This window comes from Eretmochelys imbricata, chromosome 1 (genome assembly GCF_965152235.1).
Source record: "Eretmochelys imbricata isolate rEreImb1 chromosome 1, rEreImb1.hap1, whole genome shotgun sequence".
Lineage (NCBI taxonomy): Eukaryota > Metazoa > Chordata > Testudines > Cheloniidae > Eretmochelys > Eretmochelys imbricata.
The window spans coordinates 299,161,767-299,189,422 of NC_135572.1; the positions used below are offsets into that span (position 1 = coordinate 299,161,767).

The following is a 27,656-nucleotide window of genomic DNA, read 5'->3' on the forward strand; positions in this document are numbered from 1 at the left end:
TGACTAATGTGCTCAAAACTTCAGCTGGAACAAAGGCCTCATTTTTGGCAGCAGGACAGTGCTTTGGTGCTAAAAACTGGGACACCATTAAAAGCAATCTTCTGAATAGAAGAGATTATGAGTTTATTTATCACATATGAGGAACCATTAGGTGATCTACTGGTGCCAACTTTATTAGGTCTGGAGCAGCTCTTCATTAACATTGGATTCACACTTCATAATTCACAACTATAAAAAGCTGACCTTGTCTGATTTTTTCGTATTACAATTGTGAAAAGTACACCATAGCTGATAAAATTGAGATTTTTCAGAACTAGCTTACGAGATTATTTGCACTAATGAGATTCAGCAGCCTCTAAAGTTTAAGGTTTTCTTGAAAAAATAACAGGATTCAGTTCAATGAAAAAAAGTCACCCATCCTTCTTCAGCTTTGTTCAAGGTGTTTGTGGTTTTTTTTTAACTGAGCCAATTCCTAAAACCTGAATATGAAAAAAAGCCCAAATAAGTGACTGTATTAACTAAAACAATATTAAGTTGACGTATTCATCATGGACAGGACTTTGTGAGCTCCCAATATGCAAAACTCCAATTGATTTCAACAGGGCCAATAGCGTCTGTAGGACTACATTCAGGATGATCTTAGTTTCACACTGTTTAATTTGTTTAGAGAGTACCTTGCGTGCTATTGGCTCCTGACCTTCCATCAGCGTGTACCAGCTAACTAGTTTATTCCAGCCTTCAGTTGGCAAAAGGATGTAGTCCAGCTCATCAATGAGATGCTCCTTGAGAGACTGAGAGTCCCCATCTGTGAGGAAGAGGGAGAGATTGATTTTTAATCCACCATGTTTATCATCACTGGTGTTTTTGATGTACCACTGCATTAATACTGAAAATACCAATAAAAAATGTAGTAATTAACTGTTTCTCAGAAATATACTCTTTTCTTAGTGTTTGAAATTCTATAGCCAAATAATGTTAATATTATGACTGAATTAAAGCACCAAGATGTAATTTATAAATATTTAGGAGGAAGGGGGAAATTTTAGCAATGAAGTCTCCAATAGAAGGATGGTTGGACAGCTGCAGTTTATTTCTATTAAATGAAACGGAAATAAAATCCATAACCTTTCTGGACATGCAGTTTACAGTCATCAAGATGGCATGCATCCTACATAGCACTTTGACATACAGTAATGTTCTTACTGTAAAAAATAAATCCACAACACATGAAGCAGTCCTAGAAAAAGAGAAGTTACTTACCTTATACAGTAACTAGTGTTCTTCAAGATGTGTAGTCCCTGTCTGTATTCCATTGTGAGTGAGCATGTGGCTCCATGTGCCCGAGACTGGAAGATTTTTGCTAGTCATGTCCATTGGTCTGTGCTTGAGCCCTTCTCTTCCTCATGCTCCTAACCAAGGGCCTAAGAGGTAGTCTGGACCAATGGCCTCTCAATTTCCTTTTCTACCATGTATCATATCTAAAGATCGGAAGCAGAGAGGAAGGAGAGCAGGTAGCGGAATGCAGATAGGGACCACATCTTGAAAAACTCCAAGTACTGCACTGTACAACTTTCTTCTTCAAGTGTTGGTCCCTAAACGTATTCCACTGTGGGCGATTGACAAGCAGTGCTTATCAAGGAGGAGGGAGCGAGGACCTCTGTGATACTACTGATTGGAGTACTTCTGTACAGAAAAATGCATCAGCTGCAGAAGCCTACACTAACTCATGATGTCTTCAACAGGTATGCCCTGAACTCCAAGTAGCCACTTTACAGATTTCAACAATAGGAACTCTTTTAAGGGAGAGTACAGAGGCCACCTGGGTTCTAACAGAGTGAGCTCTCTCATCTTGTGATGGAGGAGTGTCTGTCAATTTGTACACAATAGAATGCATCCTAAAATCCACTTGGAAAGTCTTTGGGAGAAAACTACTTCCCCTCTCCTTTGTTCTGTGAATGACATCAGCAGTCTAGGCAATTTCCTAAATGGTCTTGTTTTTTTGGAGGCAGAATGCCACAGCTCGATGGCTGTCAAGAGTGAAGCGTTTGGTTTTCATTAGTGGCATGCGCTGTTGGGAAGAAAATAGGTAGATGGACTGCCTGATTCAGATGAAAATCAGAGATGATTTAAGGAGTAAATTTAGGATATAGCCTCAGAGCAATTTTAGCTTTGTGAAATCAGGCCTTCCAAAAAAACATACTATCATCAAATTGATGAAGACAGAGTAGTCATCAGAGTATAACAGGTGCTGATAGTTCTCTTGGCAGTTGAGAGAGACCCGAGGTCCAATACGGTAGGCATGTTGAGTCCTCTGCAATTATCTGATGGCTGTCAAGACCATGCTGAAAACCATTTTTGCACTTGGCTGTGTGGCATTTTCTAGTGGACTCTTTTCTACTATTGTTATGTATGGGCTGAATTACTTCAGAGCATGCATTTTTTAGGTTTTACACCAGAAAACAGGCTGTCAGTTAGAAGGAAGCCAGATTGGGATGCTTGACTCTGCCTCTGTCCTGGGTCAAAAAGGTCTGGAAACTGATGTATGCATGTATTGACATCTGAAGAAAGTTAGAGAACCACAACTGCCTGGGCCATCTGATAGCAATAAGAATGACCACTGTACCATTCTCCCTGATTTCCTTAGAACCTAAAGTTAATAAAAATTGATAGGAAGGTACACAGCAGTTGCTTTGACCAGAAAATTAGGAGTGCGTTTCCTCTGGAGTCTTGCCCTTGACCCCACTGGAGCAGTAGACTGCGTACTTCCTGTTGTTGGGATGCCAAAAAGGTCCCAGGATGGGGATCCCCAATGGCAAAATGCATGCTGTGCCATGGAATTAAGTAGCTGCCATTTGTGGTTCTAAGAGAAGGATCTCCTGAGGCTGTCGACTAAACATGTTGTACATTTCTGGCAGATGTACTGCTAATGGGGTGATCCAGTGGCAAATACACCAGTTTCAAAGTTTTACAGCCTCAATAGATCTTGCTCCCACTTGTTTCTTGGTGTAAAACACTGTTCATATGTCTGACATCAGATGAATATGTAGGGGCTGAATGATGGGGTGAAAATGCTTGCATGATTCGCATATTGCCCGCAGTTCAAGCAGGCTTAGATAGGTCCAGGAGTCCTGTGGAGATCATGTTCCTCAAGCTCATTTGGGGGGGCAGGGGAAGGGGAGACACCCCAGCCTAACAGGGGACATCTCCCCCACGATAGAAAAGCTTGGATCTCAGGCACATGAAGTACATGTGCACCTACAGTGGAATACATATGGGGACCAACAGACAAAGAACAACCAGAAGATATAGGAGACACCAGGCAAGAAAATGTGCAAACAAGTTCCATTATCAGAAACACTTTTTTTAAAATTTCAATTATGAAAGGGTTTTCTTTTGATTTAAAACATGTCATGCAATATTATTAATTATACATTCTACAAATATATTAGAAATTAGACATTACACGTTATAAGGTTCTACAAATACATTAGAAGCAAGAGGAAAACCAAGGACAGGGTAGGCCCATTACTCAATGATTGGGGGGAGCGGGGACAGAAAATGTGGCAATGGCAGAGGTGCTTAATGACTTCTTTGTTTTGGTTTTCACCAAGAAGGTTGGTGGCGATTGGATGTCTAACATAGTCCATGTCTGTGAAAGTGAGGTAGGCTCAGAGGCTACAATAGAAAAAGAACAAGTTAAAAATTACTTAGCCAAGCTAGAGGTCTTCAAGCCACCAGGGCCTGATGAAATGCACCCTAGAAGTCTCAAGGAGCTAACTGAGGAGATATCTGAGCCATTAAAGATTATCTTTGAAAAGTCATGGAAGATGGGAGAGATTCCAGATGACTGGAAAAGGGCAAATATAGTGCCAACCCATAAAAAGGGAAATGAGGACAATCTGGGGAATTACAGACCAGTCAGCTTAACTTCTATACCCGGAAAGATAATGGAGCAAATAATTAAGCAATCGATTTGAAAACACATAGAAGATAATTAGGTGATAAGTAACAGTCAGCATGGATTTGTCAAACACAAATCGTGTCAAACCAAACAGATAGCTTTCTTTGACAGGGTAACCAGCCTTCAGGGTGGGAGCAAAAGCAGTAGACTTGGTATATCCTGACTTTAGTAAAGCTTTTGATGCTGTCTCACGTGACCTTCTCAAACAAACCAGGGAAAAGCAACCTAGATGGAGCAACAAGGTGGGTGCAAAACTGGTTGGCAAACCATTCCCAGAGAGTACTTATCAGTGGTTCACAATCATGGAGGGACATAACAAGTGGGGTCCTGCAGAGATCAGTTCTGGGTCCGTTTCTGTTCAATATCTTCATCAATGATTTAGATAATGGTATAGAGAGTACATTTATAAAGTTCGCGGACAATACCAAGCTGAGAGGAGTTGCAAGTGCTTTGGAGGATAGGATTAAAATTCAAAATGATCTGGACAAATTAGAGAAATGGTGTGAAATAAATAGGATGAATGAAATTCAATAAGGACAAATGCAAAGTACTCCATTTAGGAAGGAACGATCAGTTGCACACATACAAAATGGGAGATGACTGCCTAGGAAGGAGTACTGCAGAAAGGGATCTGGGGGTCATATTGGACCATAAGATAAATATGAGCCAACAGTGTACCACTGTTGCAAAGAAAGTGATCATCATTCTGGGACGTATAAGCAAGAGTGTTGTAAGCAAGACATGAGAAGTAATTCTTTCACTCTACTCCGCACTAATTAGGCCTCAACTGGAGTACTGTGTCCAGTTCTGGGCGCCGCATTTCGGGAAAGAGGTGGACAAATTGGAGAAAGTCCAGAGAAAAGCAACAAAAATGATTAAAGGTCTAGAAAACATGACCCTATGAGGGAAGATTGAAAAAACTGAGTTTGTTTATTCTGGAAAAGAGAAGACCGAGAGGGGACATGATAACAGTTTTCAAGTACATAAAAGGCTGTTACTAGGAGGAGGGAGAAGAATTGTTCTTCTTAACCTCTGAGAATAGGACAAGAAGCAATGGGCTTAATATGCAGAAAGAGAGGTTTAGGTTGGACATTAGGAAAAACTTCCTGTCAGGGAGGTTCAGCCCTAGAATAAATTGCCTAGGGAGGTTGTGGAATCTCCATCACTGGAGATTTTTAAGAGCAGGTTAGAGAAACACCTGTCAGGATGTGATGTCCCTTCATCTGAACGTACTGCAGAAAGTAAACCAATAAAATTAGATTTAAATATACTCGTCTTTAATAATCTAGATACTAATCAATCAGATGAGGAAACTAGGTTTTGTGAAATATGGTTCATCCCACGGTGTCCTTTTAACCCAAAGCAGGGCGCACAGAGAAAGAGGAAGAGTCCATAAAAATCTAATTCTTCCTCATGTCTGCCTTTCCCTTGAAGTTGTATTTAAAACAAAATTCTTGTTATCTTATGGAGAAAAAGTTACATTTCTCTCAAAAAATAAAAAGAGAAGGAGCACACATCACAATAAGTATCAAAACCTCTAGTTTTATTTTTCACTTAGATTGTATTTTTATAATCATCTCAAGATTTGTCTCTCTGCTTACAAATATAAAGTAGCATATTTTTGCGCCAATTAGTCTGTACAAAGATGATATATCCGCTTTCGGGTGTCAGCTGGGGTCCCAGGGACGGACCACTTACGTCAGCAGCTGTATTGCCCCACAGCAAGAGTTTATGGGACCGCCTCTCTTGGCAGCAGTGCTGCCCAGTGGCAAGAATCTACGGGGCCACCTCTCCTGGTGGCGAGAGTATGTGGGGCTGCTTGTCCTGGCATGTATCACCCAGTGGCGAGAGTCTATGAGGCCCCCTCTTCTGGTGGCAGTATCGCCTGGCAGCAAGTGCGGGAAAGGTAGGGAAACCCTGGCCCACCCTACTCCATCGGGTTCCAACCCAGGGCTCTCTGAAATCAGTTACTCTGTTGCAGGGTTCAGGTCTCCGTGTACCCAAATACTTCCTCTGGGTTGCTTCCCACCCTTGGTCCCAGCTCTGGAATCTCCTTTGCTGGCACCAGCTCATCTTCTCCTTTGGACTCTGCAGTCGACTGGGATCCTCTGACACAGTCAGGGTATTCAGAGTTGGTGGTTCAGAATCCCAGCCGCTGTTCAGCAGGGGCCTGCAGCACACGTATGCTCACCTCCTCAGCCAGTCCAGACTTAGCTGCTTCCTTTTATATGCTTCCTCCACTGGGGGCATCTTCAGCAAGAGTGTGGGGGCATGACTCAGGCCCACAGCAATTTGTTAACCCCTGTGTTGCCAATGGGGGGTTGGTACACCCCATAACACTATAAAATTATTGATTTTGATAAAAAGAAATTGTCTGCTCTCACCCCTAAAAAAAAAAAAAAGACCTTTTAAAATAAAAACCCAAAACTTCTAAATAAGCTCTACTCTGATGTCCATTGGCAAGGAAACTTTTGATTATAAATTCTGAGTACAAGTTTTAATGATGTCTCATTTCCTGATTGACAGCAGTGTCTGTGAGGATGCCTAGTGATGCAGACTGGAAAACAGCCAGCAGGATCTCAGCTGCTATCTCACACCCTGCCCAGAAGTAAAAAAAATCCTTCTCCAAAGCTCCAGCAAACTCCTTTCCCCACAAGCACTCAGTCTCTGTAGCTTATGCCGGCAAGGGAACAGTTAGTGCACAGAGAATTCAAAAGGAAGACAGCAATGAGGTATTCCTGCTGCTCCAATCACAAGGGCAATGGAGATGCATCCTTGCCTCCTTCTACAGACCTTTTCCTCATTCTAAAAGCAGCAATCCTCCCCACCCCTGCTAGTAGTTCTGCAGCATGTGCACATACAGGTGACAGAATGTGAGAGGTGTTGCCTTTAGTTCAGGGAGAGTGCTCCTTGCGATCATCACTGGCAGCTCTGAGAAGGTCAAAAAGTACTAATAAAGTAGCATGCAACCTTTGCAGAACCACAGACTACATGGCTACTTGTCAGGAGCCAGAGGACATGATGTAATTTTCATATTTGTTTTCATAGGATTTTAGGCAGCAAAACTCTCAAAAATTAACTGGTAAGAAAAATTTAATGGAAAAAATACCAGAGTAGGGTTTAGTAGGCATTAGTTATGAAGAACTGGTTTAGAGAAAACATAGAATCATAGAAACGTAGGGCTGGAAGGGACCCTGAAAAGTCATCAAGTCATGCCCCTTGTGCTGTAGCAGGACCACATAAATCTACACCAGGGATCAGCAACCTTTCAAAGAAGAAGAGCTATTTTTTTGTTTCTGCCTTTGACCAGAATATTCTGAGAGCCGCATCACACGCAAAGCTACTTGTAGAGTTAGAATTTATCAACTAATAATAATGGAACATATTAAAGTTATTACCACTCACCAATACTTTTAATGCGACTTCTGCCGTTTGAATTTGAATATAAATAGGAAGGTGCTCCGGGCTGGGACAGACGGTTGGGAGGGGATGCAAGGTGCAGGCTCTGGCTGGGAAGCGCTATAAAAACTCCATGGCCTACCTGCGCCACAACAACTGTTTTTCTGCATATAAAAGCCTGGGCTGGCATTAAGGGGTAGCAAGCAGGGCAACAGCCCCATGCCACAGCGGGCATTGCAAAGCTAAGTTGCTCAGGCTTCGGCTTCAGCCCCAGGTGGTGGGGATCGGAGCCCCGAACTGCAGTCCTACATGGCATTGGATTTCTGCCCTGGGCCTCAGCAAGTCTAACACCAGCCATGCTTGGCAGACTCCCTGAAACCTGCTCGTGGGCCCCAGACCCCTGGTTGAGAACCACTGGATCTAGACCTACCATTGTTCTGATCTGTTATGAGATTTCTTATGAAAAAGGGGATTTTTAACATTACACAATCTACAAAGCAAAGATAACTGCGTATAATTACATATTTTGGGGGCGAGGGAGTATCACAGTTTACTATAAGGTTACACTATACTTTTCTGCAGCCACTGAAAGTGACAATAAATTTACACTACCAGAAATTACCACTATCAGTAATAGTTGTAGTAGTATCAGTTTTTATAAACTTTTCTTTTTAAATTGATCCTAATTTAGGCAGTGATAAAGGAATGTTAAATTATCCCATTTTCATTTTGGAAACTTCTTTAGACAGTCAGAAGACCGTACAATACATCTTGCTCATGTGCTCAGAGGTCTTATGGCTTGTTTACATGAGGAAGATGCACCTGTTTAACTAAGGGTACTGCTACACTGTACACTGCTTTTGACAGCATGTAGAATAAGTAAGCATGTAGACCCCCTAGCACAGGTATAACTAGCAATGAGGCATGGCTTAAGTGAGTAAAGACGCACCTGAAGGTTGCGGGCATGTACGTGAGTACATACCCTACATGGCTCTCTATTTGCCCAAGCCATACCTCCCTGCCTTTGCTGCTATTAGCCGTATAGCATTCCGCTGCATTTCCACTGCTGGAGCCTTTCCCCTGTGCAAGAAAAGACTCTGTCAACAGGGAACGACTCTGGCAAGAGGACGCAATGGGGAAAAGCCTGGACAGTTCTCCATTGCAGAGCCTTTCCCGCTGCACGGAAAGACTCTGGCAGGGGTGAAAGGCTGTGCCAGCTCCCTATCATTGGAGCCTGTCCCCACCACAGGGGCAGAGGGAAAAGGGTCCGCCAGCTCCCAACTGCTGGAGCCTTTACCCACTGAGGGGAAAGGCTCTGGAGGGGGAGAAGATCAGGGAGCACTTGGGAAGGCTCAATTGTTCCTTGCCAGGGTGAAAGGCTCTGGCACCAGAGAGCTGCTAAAGCTTTTCCCGCAACGTCTCCTCCATGCCAGAGCCTTTCACTGACATGTGCTATACACTGCAGTATGGACGCAGCAGGCTTTTCACAGAGGCTTGTAGCTACATGTATCCTAAACGCTGCTGCCAGTGGCAGGTAGTGCAGACATAGCCTCAAGGTGTAATTTTAACACAATTTAGTTTATACCAGTGCAAAAGGATGCGTAAACATTTCAGTCTTGCTTAAATCAATTAGGAATCAATTTAAGCAAAATGAGATAAGCCTGTTTTAAATTAGAGTGTACACACAGCATTTTGCACTTTAAAAATGTTTTATGTAGAAGCAGTGCAACTTCTGAATGCATTCAAGGGCTTATATTAGTGAACTTGCACTGAGTTCATCAACTTCTGTGGCTGACTCAAAGCTATCCTTAAGCTAATCAGACAGAAAATCAAAAGAACCTTGCATGTTATCAAATACTGATATTACCATAACAGAGGCCACAGCTAGTATTATAAAAATCCAAATTTATGAACTGTAATAAATCATTAAGAATATTGGTACCCCATCACTGTCTGTGAACAAAATATGTTTACATTAACTAAATGTTAATGAAGATAAATTGTTTTTGTAATTGAAAGTTACCAAAGATACATATATAAAATTGTTCAAGGAATACAAAGTGGGATTTATTACTGTAACAGATTAAAATTGTACCAATGGGAACTAAAAGTTTAAGTTTACATCTTTATTCCATGTAAATATTAATAAATTACCTTTGAGAAGTCCAGAATTATCAATGGGACCAGGGTACACATTCTGATCCCCCATCTGGTATTTGTCCCAGCTGTCAAACCCAACATATTTTTTCCACTGTTTGAACCAGCGACTATCCACTAAATACCTTGAAAAGGGAAAACACAGAATTACTGGCAAATCTGAAGCATAGTTTTAGTACTTTAATATGATTGACATAAAATAAGGTAGGATAGTTGGAAGTGAATTACTCTGACTCAAGGGGCACCATCAATCTGAAATCTTAAAAGTGTTTGTGTGCATGTGTGCCTGCCTATATATGCACTCGCAGATACCTAAAGTCACCCTGCCAATCATTCCACAGGCTCCCAATCTCTTAATTTTAGTAATATTAAGCATTACAACAGCATGTTCAAATTTTCAGACACAGGTATTATTTATAAGTTGATAGCGTCGCTTTATAGTATTGCAAAATGCCTTCCTATCAAAAAACTTCAACATAGGGGCCTTACAAAATAGACAAACGTTTATCAGAAGATACACAAAAATTACTGGCCACTCTTACTATCAGGTATCTTTTCTCAACTGCCTAGGAGTTATTCATGCTGGGCAAGTAGGATTTTGTAAGGCTGCCAATATAGCATAACTAGTCAAAGAATGCCAAGTTTTAAACAAACTTCTATGATCTCCTTATTTAGCACAAAAATTAAGCAGCTCGTTTCAGGAATAAGACTGGAAACTCAGATACGATCTATGGCCAGCTCTGTGCTAGAATAAGTTTGCTGGTATACCTATAATGACACAGAAGCACTTCTGCTAATATAACTTACACTGGTTCAGTGAGCAAATAAAACCATATACTAGCAAAAGCACTTTTATGCTGATATAACTGTGTCTATGGTGGTATAACTGTGTCTACAGTAGGGTTGTTACGGTCTTCTCCCACAATAATCGTATCAGGCCATGAAGTTTAAGAATGAACAGAACTTCAGCCAGTATAGAAATGATGCAAAAAACCCACCCTAAACTTCTTAATGACATTGCTATACTAATGAAAGTTTCTCCTCTAGTCCTGGCTTATAACATGTTAATAAATAAAATACTCTTTAAAACCTGAACTTCTGAAGGTAGGAGTTAATTATTTCTTTTTCACCCCTTTCCATCAATACTATTGTGTATGTGTATATATGAATGAATGATACCAAGAAGCTGTATATCCTGTAATTATCCTCAAAACAACTGGCAAAAAGGCATTCAAGTGTAAATAAATTCAAAAGTAAATAAAATTATCATTTTAAAAATCAGTTTGTTATAGTGAGTCAGTAAATTATGCTAACGCACTCTTTTTAAAAAGATGAAGTTCCTTAAAAGACGTTAACACCCAATTTAAATCCACCTCTACTTTTCAGACACGTGCTCCCGTGAACAATCCCCTCAGAGATGAGAGATCTGGAAAGCATTTTATACAAGTTAGGCTTCTTAAAGACATGCTTATATTTAGATGCAACACTTAGGGGCAAAGACTTCTACATAAAACGGTGAAGATCAAAACTTCCAATCTGAATTGTACTTCACACAGAACTCAATTTTTCGCCGAATGAAGTCAAGGCAAAATTCCCACCGACCCATACTGCAGTCAGTTGAAAAATGTGGCAGTTCTGCAGAGATCAGAAGTGTCAAGCATTACTACACACGCGCAAAACATTATAACTGTCAGCTTGGATTTTTCCTGCTTCATGCAATTCCCAAAGCTGATTTAGTAACATTTAAAAACTATAATATGATGCTTTTAAAGGCGCATGAAACTTATTTTTTCCTTCAAGGAGGAATCCATGCAACTGGCCAAAGAGAAAACACAAGATGAAAAATATTAATCCCTCCATAACGGATTTCATCCACAGTGCAGTCTGCTTGATTCCTCCCATCTTTTTTAAAATTAGCAAAATTTATAATACTAAACATACAAGACAAAAAAATCTGTATAAATCAGTACGAGTGCAAGTGTATGTACATTCACAAAGACACACATTTCAGCTCTAAAAATATGTGCATCTATATTCTGTACTCTAACAACATACACATTAAATCTGAACACATTTATTTTAGATGCCATTCAATTTTGATTCTAATAAAGTCTGGCTGCCGTAACTTAATGTTGAACAATACGTTAAAGTCCTGCCATTTAGTCCAGTGAGCTTAAAAAAACCTCCCCCATTTTACAAAAAGAAAAGGAGTACTTGTGGCACCTTAGAGACTAACCAATTTATTTGAGCATGAGCTTTCGTGAGCTACAGCTCACTTCATCAGATGCATACCGTGGAAACTGCAGCAGACTTTATATATACACAGAGAATATGAAACAATACCTCCTCCCACCCCACTGTCCTGCTGGTAATAGCTTATCTAAAGTAATCTTCAGGTTAGGCCATTTCCAGCACAAATCCAGGTTTTCTCACCCTCCACCCCCCCACACAAATTCACTCTCCTGCTGGTGATAGCCCATCCAAAGTGACAACACAAATCCAGGTTTTCTCACCCTCCACCCCCCCACACAAATTCACTCTCCTGCTGGTGATAGCCCATCCAAAGTGACAACTCTGAGTTGTCACTTTGGATGGGCTATCACCAGCAGGAGAGTGAATTTGTGTGGGGGGGTGGAGGGTGAGAAAACCTGGATTTGTGCTGGAAATGGCCTAACCTGAAGATTACTTTAGATAAGCTATTACCAGCAGGACAGTGGGGTGGGAGGAGGTATTGTTTCATATTCTCTGTGTATATATAAAGTCTGCTGCAGTTTCCACGGTATGCATCTGATGAAGTGAGCTGTAGCTCACGAAAGCTCATGCTCAAATAAATTGGTTAGTCTCTAAGGTGCCACAAGTACTCCTTTTCTTTTTGCGAATACAGACTAACACGGCTGTTACTCTGAAACCTCCCCCATTTTAGTCATTTGTGCAAAAGAAACCCTGTTTTACCACTAAAATGGAAGAATTAAGAGAATACCTGACTTCTCTAGTCTGTTTCAGCAACTGAACTGATCTTTTCAGACTCATTTATGCAGTCAACAGGTTTAAGGATCAAATCTTCAATTTCAGCATTGTGTCAAAAACCTCAGCTTTAAGGCTCCAACAGTAATAAAGCTCTAAACCAGAAGCTTTGACGATTAAAAATTATCAGTTTATAAAACAGTGGAAACACACAACTTTATCCAGGCTTAATATTTAATTTTATGTATTCACTTCTTTAAAGTAATTTATAACTACTACCCAACAGTAAAATAAAGGTTTGATTGATTTTTAAAAGTTCTTGTCAGAACCATGATATCAGGCTAGCTTTAAACTTTGGAGTAGGGCTGTCAAGCAATTAAAAAATTAATAAGAAAAGGTGTACTTGTGGCAACTTAGAGACTAACCAAACTAATTGGTTAGTCTCTAAGGTGCCACAAGTACTCCTTTTCTTTTTGCGAATACAGACTAACACGACTGTTACTCTGAAACCTAAAAAATTAATGGTGATTAATCGCACTGTTAAACAATAATAAAATACCATTTATATAAATATTTTTGGATGTTTTCTACATTTTCAAATATATTGAATTATAACAGAATACAAAGTGTACAGTGCTCACTTTATATTTATTTTTTATTGAAAATATTTGCACTATAAAAAAACAAAATAGTATTTTTCAATTCACCCAATATAAGTACTGTAGTGCAATCTCTTTATCATGAAAGTAGAACTTACAAATGTAGAATTATCTACAAAAAAAACTGCATTAAAAATAAAACCATGTAAAACTTCAGAGCCTACAAGTCCACTCAGTCCTACTTCTTGTTCAGCCAATCGTTCAAACAAACAAGTTTGTTTACATTTGCATGAGATAATGCTGCCCGCTTCTTGTTCATAACGTCACCTGAAAGTGAGAACGGGTGTTCTCATGGCACTGTTGTAGCCAGCATCGCAAGATATTTACATGCCAGATGCGCTAAAGATTCATATGTCCCTTCATGCTTCAACCATTATTCCAGAGCACGTGTCCATGCTGATGATGGGTTTTGCTCAATAACAATCCAAAGCAGTGTGGACCAACGCATGTTCATTTTCATCATCATCCGAGTCAGATGCCACCAGCAACAGATTTTCTGTTTTGATGGTTCAGGTTCTGTATCCGTATCAAAGCGTTGCTCTTTTAAGACTTTTAAAAGCATGCTGCACACCTCATCCTCTCAGATTTTGGAAGGCACTTCAGATTCTTAAACCTTGGGTCAAGTGCTGTAGCTATTTTCAGAAATCTCACATTGGTACCTTCTTTGCATTCTGTCAAATCTACAGCAAAAGTGTTCTTAAAATGAACGTGTGCTGACTCATCATCCGAGACTACTATAAAATGAAATATATGGCAGAATGTGGGTAAAACAGAGCCAGAGACATACAATTTTCCCCCAAGGAGTTCAGTCACAAATGTAATTAACACTTTTATAAAAAACAAACAAAAAAAATAAACCAAGCATCATCAGCATGGAAGCACGTCCTCTGGAATGGTGGTCGAAGCATGAAGGGGCATACGAATGTTAAGCACAGGGGTTCTGAAACTGGGGGTTGGGATGTCGCAGGGGGTCGCAAGGTTATTGCATGGGGTAGGGGGGTCCACAAGCTGTCAGCCTCCACCCCCAACCTCACTTCACATCCAGCATTTATGATGGTGTTAAAGTGTTTTTAATTTATAGGGGGTTGTACTTAGGGGCTTGCTATGTGAAAGGGATTCCAGTCCAAAAGTTTAAGAACCAGTGGTTCAGCATATCTGGCACATAAATACACCTTGCACTGCCAGCTACAAAAGTCCCATGTAAATGCCTGTTCTCAGTTTCTGATGATATTATAAATAAGAAGTGGGCAACATTATCTCCTGTGGATGTAAACAAACTTGTTTTTCTTCGCGATTCACTGAACGAGAAGTAGGACTGCGTGGACTTGTAGGCTCTAAAGTTTTACACTGTTTTGTTTTTAAGTGCAGTTATGCAACAACAAAAATCTATATTTGTAAGTTGCACTTTCACGAAAAGAGATAGCATTACAGTACTTGTAGGAGGTGAACTGAAAAACACTGTTTTTCCCCCCATCATTTTTAAAGTGCAAATATTTGTAATCAAAAATAATAATATAAAGTGACCAGTGTGCATTTTGTATTCTGTGTTGTAACTGAAATAAATATATGTGAAAATGTAGAAAGACATCCAAAATATTTAATAAATTTCAATTGGTATTCTATTGATTAATCGCATTGTTAAACAACAGCCCTACTTTAGAGAAACCCCACCACACTGTTCACTGGCAAACATTTAGTAAGGTGTCTACCATAATGAACAACTGAAGCAAGTGAAGATGAAATAACAGTTCTGTGTCCATAACATACTGGATAAAACATGCACTGGTTATACATTAAAGCACTCGATTTTTTCACTACTAGTAGCTTTCAACTATGTCTTTATTACAATTGTAGAAGTTAACGTAACAGTACAACTACACAATTAAAATAGTGATGAAATACAAAATGTAAGGCTCATTAATTATGAAAGCTTAAATTCTTCAGGAGATGACTGCAATGGTATCCTATGAAAGCTTAAATTCTTCAGGAGGTGACTGCAATGATATCCTGATTTTCCAGCATCAGATGTGGTCAGGATCACCACAAGTGCTTTTAGAGGTATATGCTGAGAAATATATGTAGGAGGAGATCAGTGTTCTCGAGTTTCTCCTACTATTATGTTATCTAGCAAAGTCTGTGCCCTGGTGCATCATATTCACGTATTACCAAGAGAAATGGCATATTTATTACTGTCTCATTTAGCCTGGTTAACTTGCTCTAAAACCACGAGTATCAAAAGACTAAAAAATATCAACCATGGAACAGCATAAATGTAATTCAGTTGAATAATAAATGTGTAAAAACTAAAAGAACCTAAATTCAAATATTTTCCACATACCAACAGTTCATTTTCTCAGTCAGAAGACCTTTTCCTTCCTGAAGATCAAGGTTTACCCCTTTTACACCAATTCAAACAGCCCCGTAATACCATCCAAAGAAGCTTCTTTATTCAACAGGGAAAACAGGGATTTCAACAACATAATAGAACTGGGAAAAAATGCACTAAGATTACAAATTGTACCAGCAGGGCTGGTGCTAGTCTCCACTCCTCCAGCCTGTTATTGCTGAACAAATATTCTTCCTTTCAGTCTTCAACTGTTTCCACTCTGATGCCCACAGAGCAGCCAGGCAGGCAGTGTCCAACACATTTAAAAAAAAACAAAAACAAAAAACACCATTTTCTACACAGACACAGCACTCATCTCCAGTCTTGATTAACATAGCCTCTACACTGCCCTCTCTCCCCCCCCCCCATTTCTTTTTTCTTCAGGAGATGCAAAAAGCTGTCCTAATGTCATCATTTTGACCACATCATGCTGTTTCCATGTGTATTCAGAGCCCAATAGCTCCCATTTTGCCATCACATTAAATTTAAGGTTTTTGTGAACCCCTTAAAATATTTCCACACTGCAATTAAAAACACGCAACTGGGCCATGCCGACTGACTCAGGCTAAGAAGCTGTTTAATTGTAGTGTAGCCCTTCTGGCTCAGGCTGGAGCCTGAGCTCTGGGACATCTCCACCCCCAACTCCAGCCCCCAGCAAAGGGTCCCAGAGGTTGGGCTTGGCATCTACACTACAATTAAACAGCCCCTTAATCCACGCCAGCTGGCACGAGCCAGCCACAGGTGTCTAAATGCAATGCCAACATACCCTTAAAGGCCCATCATAACTCCACCTGATTTTTCTATCCTTGTCTTTGGGAACTTTGATAATTCTGGAACTGCTCCACCAGTTCTGTCAGCCTTGAGAACCTTTTTATCAACTTAATCAAATCTCTCCTCCGCACTTTGTTCCCCACATTGCCTATAAACAGAACATTATCCTGAGCTGGCACACAAACCCACTGCCCTTTCCTCATTCACTTAAAAATTCCTAAGAGCTACTCCATAATAAGAAAAGGAGTACTTGTGGCACCTTAGAGACTAACAAATTTATTTGAGCATAAGCTTTTGTGAGCTACACTGAATGCATCCGATGAAGTGAGCTGTAGCTCACGAAAGCTTATGCTCAAATAAATTTGTTAGTCTCTAAGGTGCCACAAGTCCTCCTTTTCTTTCTGCGGATACAGTCTAACATGGCTGCTACTCATTCTTCGATAATGTTTACAAGAAACTAGCTAACTAAGCCATCTACTTATCTGTTAACATATGAACGAACCAGGGGTGTTGTGATTTTCCAACCTTGAAGCGAAGATTTTTTTCTGGAAAAAGGCCGAGGAGGGAGGCGAGGTGAGGGAGACAAGCTAGGAAACTTTAATGAAATGGAAAACATGACACACATTATGCAATACATGCTGCATGTCTATTTACTCCTCAAACATAAAAATCATGGTCAAAAATGAAAAGCAAGTAAAACACATGCAATAAATGAGTTCCCAATCTATTGACTGCTTTCAGACTTGCCTTTCTTTTGCATCTGTTAGATATCAGTACACTCTAAGCAAATCATTGATGCTGAGCTGGCCAAACAGGAATTCAGATCTTTTAAAAATTAACAAAACACTGAATTCAGCGGGTCCTGTCTTTTGCAATTTTACTTCCACAATTTCCCCACCATTTTGGGGCAACAAATTATAACTTATTTCACAAACAAACAGAAATTTGGAATATGAATGTTAAAATACGATTAAAATAGTCAACTCTGATAACCCTGTCCATCAAACTTCAAACTCTTCTTCCAAGTCTAGGTTCAAGCAATAACCTCTGGATTTAGGATAAATCATGTTAGCTAGTGAATGGAAAGGGTTATAGCTTTATTCATTTTTTGTTTTGTTTTGCCTTTGCATGGCTCAAATTGTATTTTTCATTAGATCAAGCCAGCTTTCAACCAAAACTGTAACTGTAATGTCAGTCACCATTAATTTCAGAGTCCTGTGAAGCCCCTTTCAGTTGCTTTCTTAAGCACAGTATCTTTAAGCAGAGTCCCTTGTTGAGTAAAACACATGCTACGTTTTGGTCAAAACCACCCGGATTAGTGCAGATTTCCTCAGATATGGAAATTAGATGTATACATAGAAAAAACCCCCACAGAATTCCAAAAAGTGCCTTGGGGAACCTGGGTCATCAGTCCTCTTTTCCAGTCCATCATGCAGATGGTTGTAGGAAAAGTTTTGCATTTTTCCATATAGTTTAGGACAGCCTTAGGCATCACTTTTTCTGAACAAGGCTTAAATAGTATGCTGGAAACTCACCTGGCATATAGGATAACTGCACTTAACAGCAAAAAAAAAAAAAAAAAAAAGGGAAGAAAAATCTTATATGAATAAATGGCAGAGACCTCACTCTCATATTTCTTTCTGCATTCTTCGGCAGCATCTTTAGCAACTTGGATACATTTACTCCTGAGGGCATTCTGCACCAACAAATTTAAAATTCTGCGCACAATATTTTAAAATTCTGCAAAACTTTACAAATTTTGTCAAATAAATGTGGAGGCTCCAGCATGGCATTGGGGAGCACAGGCCACTGGCTGCACAGAGGTGGGAGATCACTGTGCAGTTCCCCGTCCACCACTGACACAGTGCGAGGACTGGACCTTCCCCACAAACACCCCAGGGCTCTGCCCCTGCATGCCAGCTGCACCAGGTGTGGACAAGCAGGCTCAGCAAGACAGGATCCAAGTGTGGAGGGGCTCAGTGGGGGGAGCAGGGTGTCAACCTTTGGGTTGAGAGGCTTCTCTGTGGGGCAATCTAGGTGCAGACAAGCTCAGTGGGGGATCCAGGTGCCAGGGCGGGGGGGAATCTGGATGCACAGTGACTTGTTGGGGGGTTCTGGGTGCAATGGTAATGGGACTCTGCAGGGGGGTCCAGGTGAAGATGGTTGGGGCTCAGCAGGGTTGGGGGGATAGAGCTCAGCAGGGAGGTCTGGATGTGGGGGCATCAGTGGGGGGTCCAGATGCTGGAGGAGCGGAGCTCAATGTGGTGGAGAATGAAGTACAGCTGACTAATGCTTGCTGGGATGGGGATCCGCGTGCGAGTGGCTCGCCAGGGTGGTCCAGATGCAGGGGGAATGGGGTAAGGCTCAGTGAGATAAGAGGGATCTGGATGCATGGGGGTTGGGTAGATGGCGGAGCAGATCCCTCCCCCTGCAGCTGAGGAGCGATGGGTGCAGGAAATGAGTGGCGCGGGAGACTGGGGGGAGTTTGCAGAGCTTCCTCCAGCAGGGGAGAAATCTGGGGGTGGAGTCTGACCCAGTGCTGGATGCCATGCGATGCAGGGGAAGAGGAAGTCCCATCCACCCCTAACCGAGCCAGGACTAGCAACTGATCCTGGCCAGTGTAGGTGCCACCAGCCAAGTCTTCCCTAGTCCCACCCTCTGCCCTGCAGTGATTTACCTCTCTGACAGCTGCCCTGGGCACCTGAAAAATACTGCTGTGGAGGGTCACATGACTGCCTTTGTGGCTTCCCTTTTCTCCCCCCGTCAGAAAGTCATTTTTCTGCAGGGAAGCAAAGAAATCTGCGGGGGACATAAATTCTGTACATGTGCACTGGCACAGAATTCCCCTAGGAGTAAACTTCCTGTGGTTCTTATTTTAGATGTAGAATGCATCTGTAGGAATGCATTCTTCCACTGTATGTTACCAGGTCACTTCTCCCATTCAACCAACCATCTTGCATTAGAATCCACAAAGGTTTTTAATTCTCCCTTAAATTTTCACTTTATTTCTACATCCTTAGTATTTGGTAATGGAACTGAAAGTTGAATTTGTCTTGTAGTATACCTGAAATGAAGTACTTAAAATCATAGAATCATAGAACATCAGGGTTGGAAGGGACCTCAGGAGGCCCCTGCTCAAAGCAGGACCAATCCCCAACTGCAATCATCCCACCCAGGGCTTTGTCAAGCCTGACCGTAAAAACCTCAAAAGGAAGGAGATTCCACCACCTCCCTAGGTAACACATTCCAGTGCTTCACCACCCTCCTAGTGAAAATTTTTTCTTATAGCCAATCTAAACCTCCCCCACTGCAACTTGAGACCATTACTCCTTGTTCTGTCATCTCCTACCACTGAGAACAGTCTAGCTCCATCCTCTTTGGAACCCCCTAATATGGAGATATACCTATGTCATAAAATGGAAGGGACCTTGAAAGGTCATCGAGTCCAGTCCCTACCTTCACAGCAGGGCCAAGTACCATCCCTTATTTTTGCTCCAGATCGCTAAATGGCCCCCTCCAGGACTGAACTCACAACTCTGGGTTTAGCAGGCCAATGGTCAAACCACTGAGCTATGCTTCCCCCTACGAGGTTTGTTTAAATTACTCATTTTGTATTAACATAGCTCTTAACCTTCAAATCTGCCGGTGTGTGACACTAGCAATCAAAATGTGCAATAAATGACCCAAATGTTGAATACCTGTATTTTGTTGTGTTTACTACCACTGTTTACAGATCATAGGGATTTTAAACTATAAAATTTGTTTTAATTGTGTAAAATAAACATTAAAAAAATCTGGAAAACAAATTCTATCAGATGAAACCATTACTTCCCCCACACAGATCATTAGAATCTGTACCTTCAGATCTTGAGCACCTTTTGAACTACACTAGTAAGTTAGCTTTCCAGCAGATCAGTCCTGGAAGGGGATTTTAGCAAATAGTTTCTATCAATCAGCCCTTTTAAAATTACTGGATGCAAGTTATCTGGATCTGCTGATTTAAAAATGTCTAACTTCAGTAGTTTCTGTTTATCACCCTCCAGTTATACTAATGGAATGGAAAGTGTTAACATATAATGATATTGCATTATCTGTTTTTTCCCCAAATACAGAACAGAAATATATATTGAACACTTCTTCCTTTTCAGCATTATTACTGATAATTCTATTATCTCCATCTAGTAATGGATCAATACCATTGTCAGGATTATTTTTGTTCCCAATATATTTTAAAACCTCCTCCTCATCAGCCTTAAGTCTGCAGGCAATAGATTTCTCCTTGTGTCCCCTGGCTTCCCTTATCAATTTCTACAATTCTTAACTTCAGATATGTATTCATTCTTATCAATGTACCCTTTCTTACATTTGTTACTTCTTAATAAAAAAAAGAAATGATATTTTACATCTGCTCTCATTTCTCCTCTGACCCAGGTCATTTTTATTTATACCAGAACAGCATTCTTCCTCTACTGTGGTTTTTTGAGTATCTAGTAAAGTGTTCTTAAACAATTCCCAATTATCAGTCACATTTTTCCAATTAAATTCTTCCCAGCTGATTTGGCTCATAATTGTTTTCAGCTTTGTGAAATTGGCCCTCTTAAAGCACCAAGTATATATATTGTTTTACTGATCTGGACTTTAGTCTGCTTGCAATTATAAACATGATCAAGTCCATCATTTTTTCCTAAGATAACGTTAATTTTTAGGTCTGTGATCAGTTCCTCTTTGTCTGTTAGGACACAGTCCAACATAGAATTACCCTGTGTTGGCTGTAACACTTTTTGAATTAGGAAATTATCACCTATAATATTTAGAAATTCTATGTATGTTTTAGTACAGGGAGCATGAGACCTCCAGTACATGTCACTCAAATTCAAGTCCCCCATGACCACACAGCTTTTTCCTCCTATACGTTGCAGACAGGCACGTAAGGTAGAGGCCATCCTGTTTCCTGGTATGATTTAGCGGTTTGTAGCAGACACCAAGTAGTACCCCATCATGTACTTATCTGTTAGGACATTGAGCCATAAGCATTCAAGATCATTTTCTTTTGAGTTGTTAGTGACTCGGAAATAGGTAATGACAAAGAGTGCCTGTAATGCGGTACTTGCAAGCGCCTCTTGTTCAGGTGTGTGTCTGCACCTCTTTCAGTCTGTGGTGACCCCTTCTGACAGTTTCTCTGTTTGTTTCTAGTGACTGAGCCCTCCGATGAAGTCAGACACAGTGTATGGAACAACTCAAACAGACCTTCTGGGATAATAGTCCAACAAAGTCTAAGCGCTCCTGACGCTGGTAGGGGGGCATGCCCCCCAGGGCTATTGCCCTGGGGACTCTTCACCCACTTTGGTCTGTTCTGGCCCCAGCTCTCCAGATGGGCCTCTTTAACAGTTCAGATCATCTTCTAGGGGTTTAATCGCTGTCCAATTGTAGGCCACTTCCCCGGTTGCTTATGGGGGAGACCTCAGCCCGCCCACTACTCCATGTCCCAGCCCAAGGACCCTAAGAATAGTAGCCACACACCGTCATGCCCCTTTAATGAAACTGCTTTCAGTTCCTTGGCCCCAGCCTTCACCAAAGCTTCAATCTTACCTCAGGGCTCCTCTATGTTCAGGCCCCAATGTAGTCCACCCCGTCACACTGCCTCCCACTCTGCCCAATTGATCCTTCCTAAATAGGTTATAACCATTTATTTTAACATTCCAATTGTGTGAACCAACACACAAAGTTTCAGTAATACCAACTAGATTGAATTTATGTTCATAAATGAGCAATTCCAATTTCTCCTGTTTCTCAGGCTTCTAGCATTGGTGTAGAGAAAAATCTTTTCACATCCTTCAGTTCCTTGATAATTTTGTTCTAAGCATCTCAATTTTGTGCCGAGTGCTCATAACTTCCCTCTTTGTACTAGTTTAACCCCCTTCTGACTACTCTAGCCAACCTGTTTCTGGAGAGATTTGTCTTCTCTTCCTCTGAGGTGGAGGTCATCTCCTCCCACAGAAGGCTGACCAAACTTCCACTTATTTAGCCAGCGAGTCACTTCCATAATCTTTGGTCTTTCTTTCCTTGTGGGACAAGAAGGATCTCAGAGAAGATGACTTGGACATTCTTCTTCAAAAACAGGCTTGCAAGTTCCGTGAAGTCATCTATCTGTGAGATATCAGCACAAATGACTCTGATTCATAGGATATAAACCATCACCAATGTATCCTTGCCTGTCAACTTCAGATGCCTATCCAAAGTGACGTTTCATGTCTTGGCTCTGGGAGGTCACACACTGTCCTGATAGCCCCATGTCCCTTGCAGAATGTTCTTTTGATTCTTCTGAGCATTGAATCTCCTACAAAGACAGTCTGTCTTCCTTGGATGGTTGGAGAACTCGTTGCAGGCATGCCTAATTTTCTTACTGGTTGGGCCAAGCTATCGTCCACTTGTGTCCTCTATCTCGCTCCATTCCCTTGGACCTGCTCGATCTTGAGAGGTATTTTCCATAATCCATGCTGAGGAACTAGTATCAATTTGAAACTTCTAGCTGTGTGGAATTCCTCCTGCTTTTCTTTTCTCTGGTGGTCACAGTCTGATCTGTCTCCACCCATACAGAATGCTGCTGGGTCCTCTTGCTTCTGATGGTTATCAACTGTGAGGTCTCCTTGCTGACATCCTCTCTCATTCATTTCTTTGTGGCCAGCTCCATTCTTCCTTGAACCAGGGTTACTGATGTTTCCAGAAACTGGATGTCTAGGAACTCTTCAGATTCTCTGATTGTTAGTAACATCTCAACTTGCCCCTCCAATCTGAGAATCATTTCTTCCAGCATAGCCACTAACTTGCACTTTATGCACAGGAAATCCCTTCTGGCTTCAGGCCAGAAAGAGAACATGGCACATGTACTGCAGGTCACCACCACAGTTCTACTGCTGGCCATCTTGATATCACACGTACCACTAAATGTGCAAGGAAAGCCTCTCACTCTCCCATGCCAAGCTCTTTCCAAAACTCCCCTGTTAGCTGCTTCTGTTTGGGGGCTCATGAGTTCGCCTAGCAAGTGACATTTCATACCAAGTCTTCTCTGATTAGCTCAGCTTCATCAACCACCACCACCACCAGAGAGTGATTAGCCACTGAGGGCATGTCCACGCTGCAATTAGTCACTTGCAGCTGGCCCATGTCAGCTGACTGGCTTCCAGGGATTTGGCTGTGGGGCTGTTTAATTGCAGTGTAGACTTCCGGACTGAGGCTTGAGCCTGGGCTCTAGGACCCTGTGAGGCAGAAGGGTCCCAGAGCTCAGGCTGATGTAATTAAACAGCCCTGCAGCCCAAGCCCCAGTCAGCTGGCATGGGCCAGCCATGGGTTTTTAAATTGCAGTGTAGACCTACCCTGAGAGATTTTACATAGCTGGACTGACCCAAGCTTGGAGGGCTAGAGCCATCTCAATCTTGCTATTTTAAAAATCTCAATATTTTATTCTAGAAATATTATCTGGTTTCATTAGGTCAGTTTATTCAATCTTTTATTTCCAACCATTTCATCTTTAAGCATCTTGAGTGATGCTTATACCAAAGCTTGGTAATCACTGAACACTAACTGCTCACTTGCAGTATTCTCAGCAGCTTTCACTTTTGCATCAGTTTGACTGAGAAACAGCCAATTCAAAATTATAAATACTGAAAAGATTAGCTACCACTTTTATATAGAAGAATGTTATCGGATATCCTACTTTCCCAAATTTTGGAATTTCCGGTAAAGAAGAGCTTCCCAACAATTCACAAATCTACCAACTCTTTTCTTCAACATCCAATGACAGTTAATTTTACCCACTAGCCACAATTCTCTTGTCTCCATGCATTGCCCTTCCGGTTTGAACTTCTACATTAGAAGAATCTGTTCAGCCTTCCCTTTAATTTAAAATTGTAAATTATAATTTGAATACTCCTAAAATGTTATTTCATATATAAAATTTTTTGAAATGTTATATTCATATAAATACTTCAGTGTGGTAAAGAAAAAATGAAAACTAAAAAGCACACAATTGAGTTTTTTTCCTTGAAAATACGAAATAGCTGAGTTTTTCAGAACCCAAGGTTTATAATGAAGTAAAGTTAAATGTTACAACAGTAGGGCATAAGGATACTGGAACTGAAGATGATCAGGTTGCATGGAGAAATAAAAGTTTAACCTGAAAAAAATGAGATCTGTAACTAATGTATTCTCTCTCTCCACTGTGACAGGGTCAGGCCAGATGGCTACAGGAGAGTGATAGAAGGCAGATATATTGGCCCCAGGCTAAGAAGGTCCCTTTTCCCTGGGAAAGGTAACAGGGAAGGTTCCAGAACAATCAGGAACTTTCTGGAAACAATTAAGGCAGACAGGCTGATTAGAACACCTGCAGCCAATCAAGAAGCTGCATGAATCAATTAAGGCAGGATAATCAGGGCACCTGGGTTTAAAAAGGAGTTCACTTCAGTTTGTGGTGTGCATGTGAGGAGCTGGGAGCAAGAGGTGCAAGAAGCTGAGAGTGAGAAGCACAAGCATTATCAGACATCAGAAGGAAGGTCCTGTGGTGAGAATAAAGAAGGTGTCGGAGGCCATGGGGAAGTAGCCCAAGGAGTTGTAGCTGTCATGCAGCTGTTACAGGAGCCACTGTAGACAGTTTTCAGAGTAACAGCCGTGTTAGTCTGTATTCGCAAAAAGAAAAGGAGTACTTGTGGCACCTTAGAGACTAACCAATTTATTTGAGCATGAGCTTTCGTGAGCTACATCCGATGAAGTGAGCTGTAGCTCACGAAAGCTCATGCTCAAATAAATTTGTTAGTCTCTAAGGTGCCACAAGTACTCCTTTTCTTTTTGTAGACAGTTGCAATCCACAGGGCCCTGGGCTGGAACCTGGAGTAGTAGGCGGGCCCGGGTTCCCCCCATCCCTTCAACTCCCTACTTGATACCGGAGGAGTTGAACTGGACTGTGGGTTCCACTAGAGGGGAAGGTCTCTGGCCTGTTCCCCGATCCACTAGATCAATCAGCAGAAACTGCAGGGATTGTTCTTCTTCCTTTCCCCATGCTGGCTAGTGATGAGGCTAACTGAGTGAACGGCACATCTGAGCCACGAATGTGGCCAAACTGAGGGCTGCCGTGAACCTCTGAGGTGAGAAAAATCCACCAATAAGCACAGGACCCACCAAGGCAGAGGAGAAACTTTGTCACACCACTTTTCTTGGATGTTGTGTCCCTCTGCCTGCTCTGTTAAGATTGATGCTTTCTAGTCCAGGAGCTGACTAACCTTCTGTATGCCTCAGTACATTTTGAGCATAACCACAACATAAATACTACTACTACCACCATGGATAAAACTGGGTGGACTAAACCAATGAAGTACAGTGCTCTGTTCTACCATACAAGTCAGAAATTAGCAATTTTCTAAAAATGCTTTAAGCTTTTGGATTGTTTGTAACACAAAGTGAATACAACAGCTCAATTATAAAATCCACACACTGATCATTTGAGAGACTTTTTTGCAGATATATAATACCTTAGTCTAATGAAATTGCATCCGAAGGTTTAAAAGCATCTCAGGGACTACTTGACCATATTAATCACTGTACATCTGGGAAACTCAGTTCAGAGCACAGAATTTCTTTGTTTCACATGCAACTTACCAGACTTGTAATACATGATTCCAACATTCAAAAATAGGGAAATATTAATCCAGAACATTTTCTAGTGTGCACAAATACTGATGATTCAGTTATTTTTTCCAGTTATACTGATTGCAATACAGTCTACAATTCATGTTTTCTACGACACAATAAAAATTCAGTTGACAACTACAAAACATCACTGAAATTGGTGAATGTTCTGCCAAATCTGTATCACAAATTGGCAGCATGCATCTTTGCAAGCCCTTTTCTGCTAAAGATGAATATGACAGGAGAATAATTCTGACAGAGGAGCACTATAAGTAATCAGAAGATTTGTGTGCACTTTAGCTCTGAAGCTTAGTATTTACAAGTTAATGTCATGGCTGTAATGTGATGAGGCACAATAATTTTCATGTAAAGCAACCTTTGTTAAATGATTTTCCTGGTGAACAGCAAATTTAGGATCCAGATTGAGAAATTGTAGTGTTGTAAATAATAAGTGTTCAATATAAAAGTGCTGTGTAATTTGAGAAAGAGGTCCCTATTCAACACTCTTTTTTCAAGCAAAATTTGTTTCAACTTCCATGAACAAGAAATTCTAAATAGTTTACCCATACATACTTCAGAAGAGACATGCTATATTCAGAAGTCATGTACTCCACTATTATTTTCCAAGCATGGCCTACCAAAATGAATGTTTATTCTTCTTGATTTAGCTATTGCTCGAATGAGAGATCTTATCTTCCAGACAATTACTCTTTTCACTAAAGCCCTATCTACATAACTGGCCCATGTCAGTTGACACGGGTTCGTCGGGCTTAGGCTAATGGGCTGTTCCACTGCTTGCCTGGAAGTCCACACAGTTCTTTGCTGTGTATATGTACCCAAAAGAGGTAACAGGGAAAAGGAAAATCCATTAAAATTGAGATGACTGCTGTTTGATTACTATTTTGACATGCATGTGGTATCGATGTCGAAACACTAAGTAATTAGTGTACTGAAAACAAACTATTTTGAAAATAAATTGCGCATGCTTAAAAAAACTACTATCTGTACAAAACCAGTTGGGGATGTTGCATGTATAAATTCTTAAATTAATATCATTCTCAGATGTTAATTAGAAAGTCTAATCCACACCGATCAGCTCCTAAAGTTCATAGCAAAACTACCTGAAATAATTTCAATAATGGTGAAAGTAGCAACTTTGATTATTAAGCAGCATTACCATATGACAGAAGCAATTTTGTATCTCTGTAAATACCTGTTCCTAAATGAGAAATGAAATACTACTTTTTTCAGTAAGGTTAAGAATATTGGAAAGAGTACAACCAAATGCCATGATTTTCCATCCCTAATCAGGAAAGATTTACTATGTTAAGGACAGAATTACATTATCTGTACTATAACCCCATCATACTCCGTTATGGAATTAAGCAACAAAAGCACTTTAAATATATATATGAAACAATCTGACTTTGAGGAGTGAAAGAAAAGAGTGGGAAAATCAGAATTTTAGAAAAATAATTGTAGACCCCCAATCCTGCAAACACATACACTTGTGAATGGTCTCATTATGTTCAGTAGGACTGCTCGCATGCACAAAGTTAAACATGTAAGTGTTGGCAAGATTTGTAGCACGGATGTCACATCATCCATAAGGCATAATGAAGAGATAGGACATAAAATATTACAGAGAAGTAATTAACAAAACTCTGGTCAATTCTACTGC

The 27,656-nt window shown here is 40.8% G+C and overlaps 1 protein-coding gene across 14 annotated transcripts in view; it reads right to left on the reverse strand.

The window, feature by feature from the left end:
* Window positions 1-27,656, reverse strand: part of USP15 (ubiquitin specific peptidase 15) — a 140,458-nt gene that overhangs the window by 96,616 nt on the left and 16,186 nt on the right. For all 14 annotated transcript variants that reach the window (XR_013347929.1, XR_013347926.1, XR_013347927.1 and 11 more), the window contains exons 2-3: window positions 9,515-9,642; window positions 675-805 (exon numbers count right to left, since the gene is read on the reverse strand). Coding sequence is in view for 10 of the 14 variants with exons in the window: in XM_077833647.1 (XP_077689773.1) it covers window positions 675-805; window positions 9,515-9,642 (259 nt within the window). In the remaining 4 variants the exon portion in view is untranslated. The remainder of the gene's footprint in view (window positions 1-674; window positions 806-9,514; window positions 9,643-27,656) is intronic.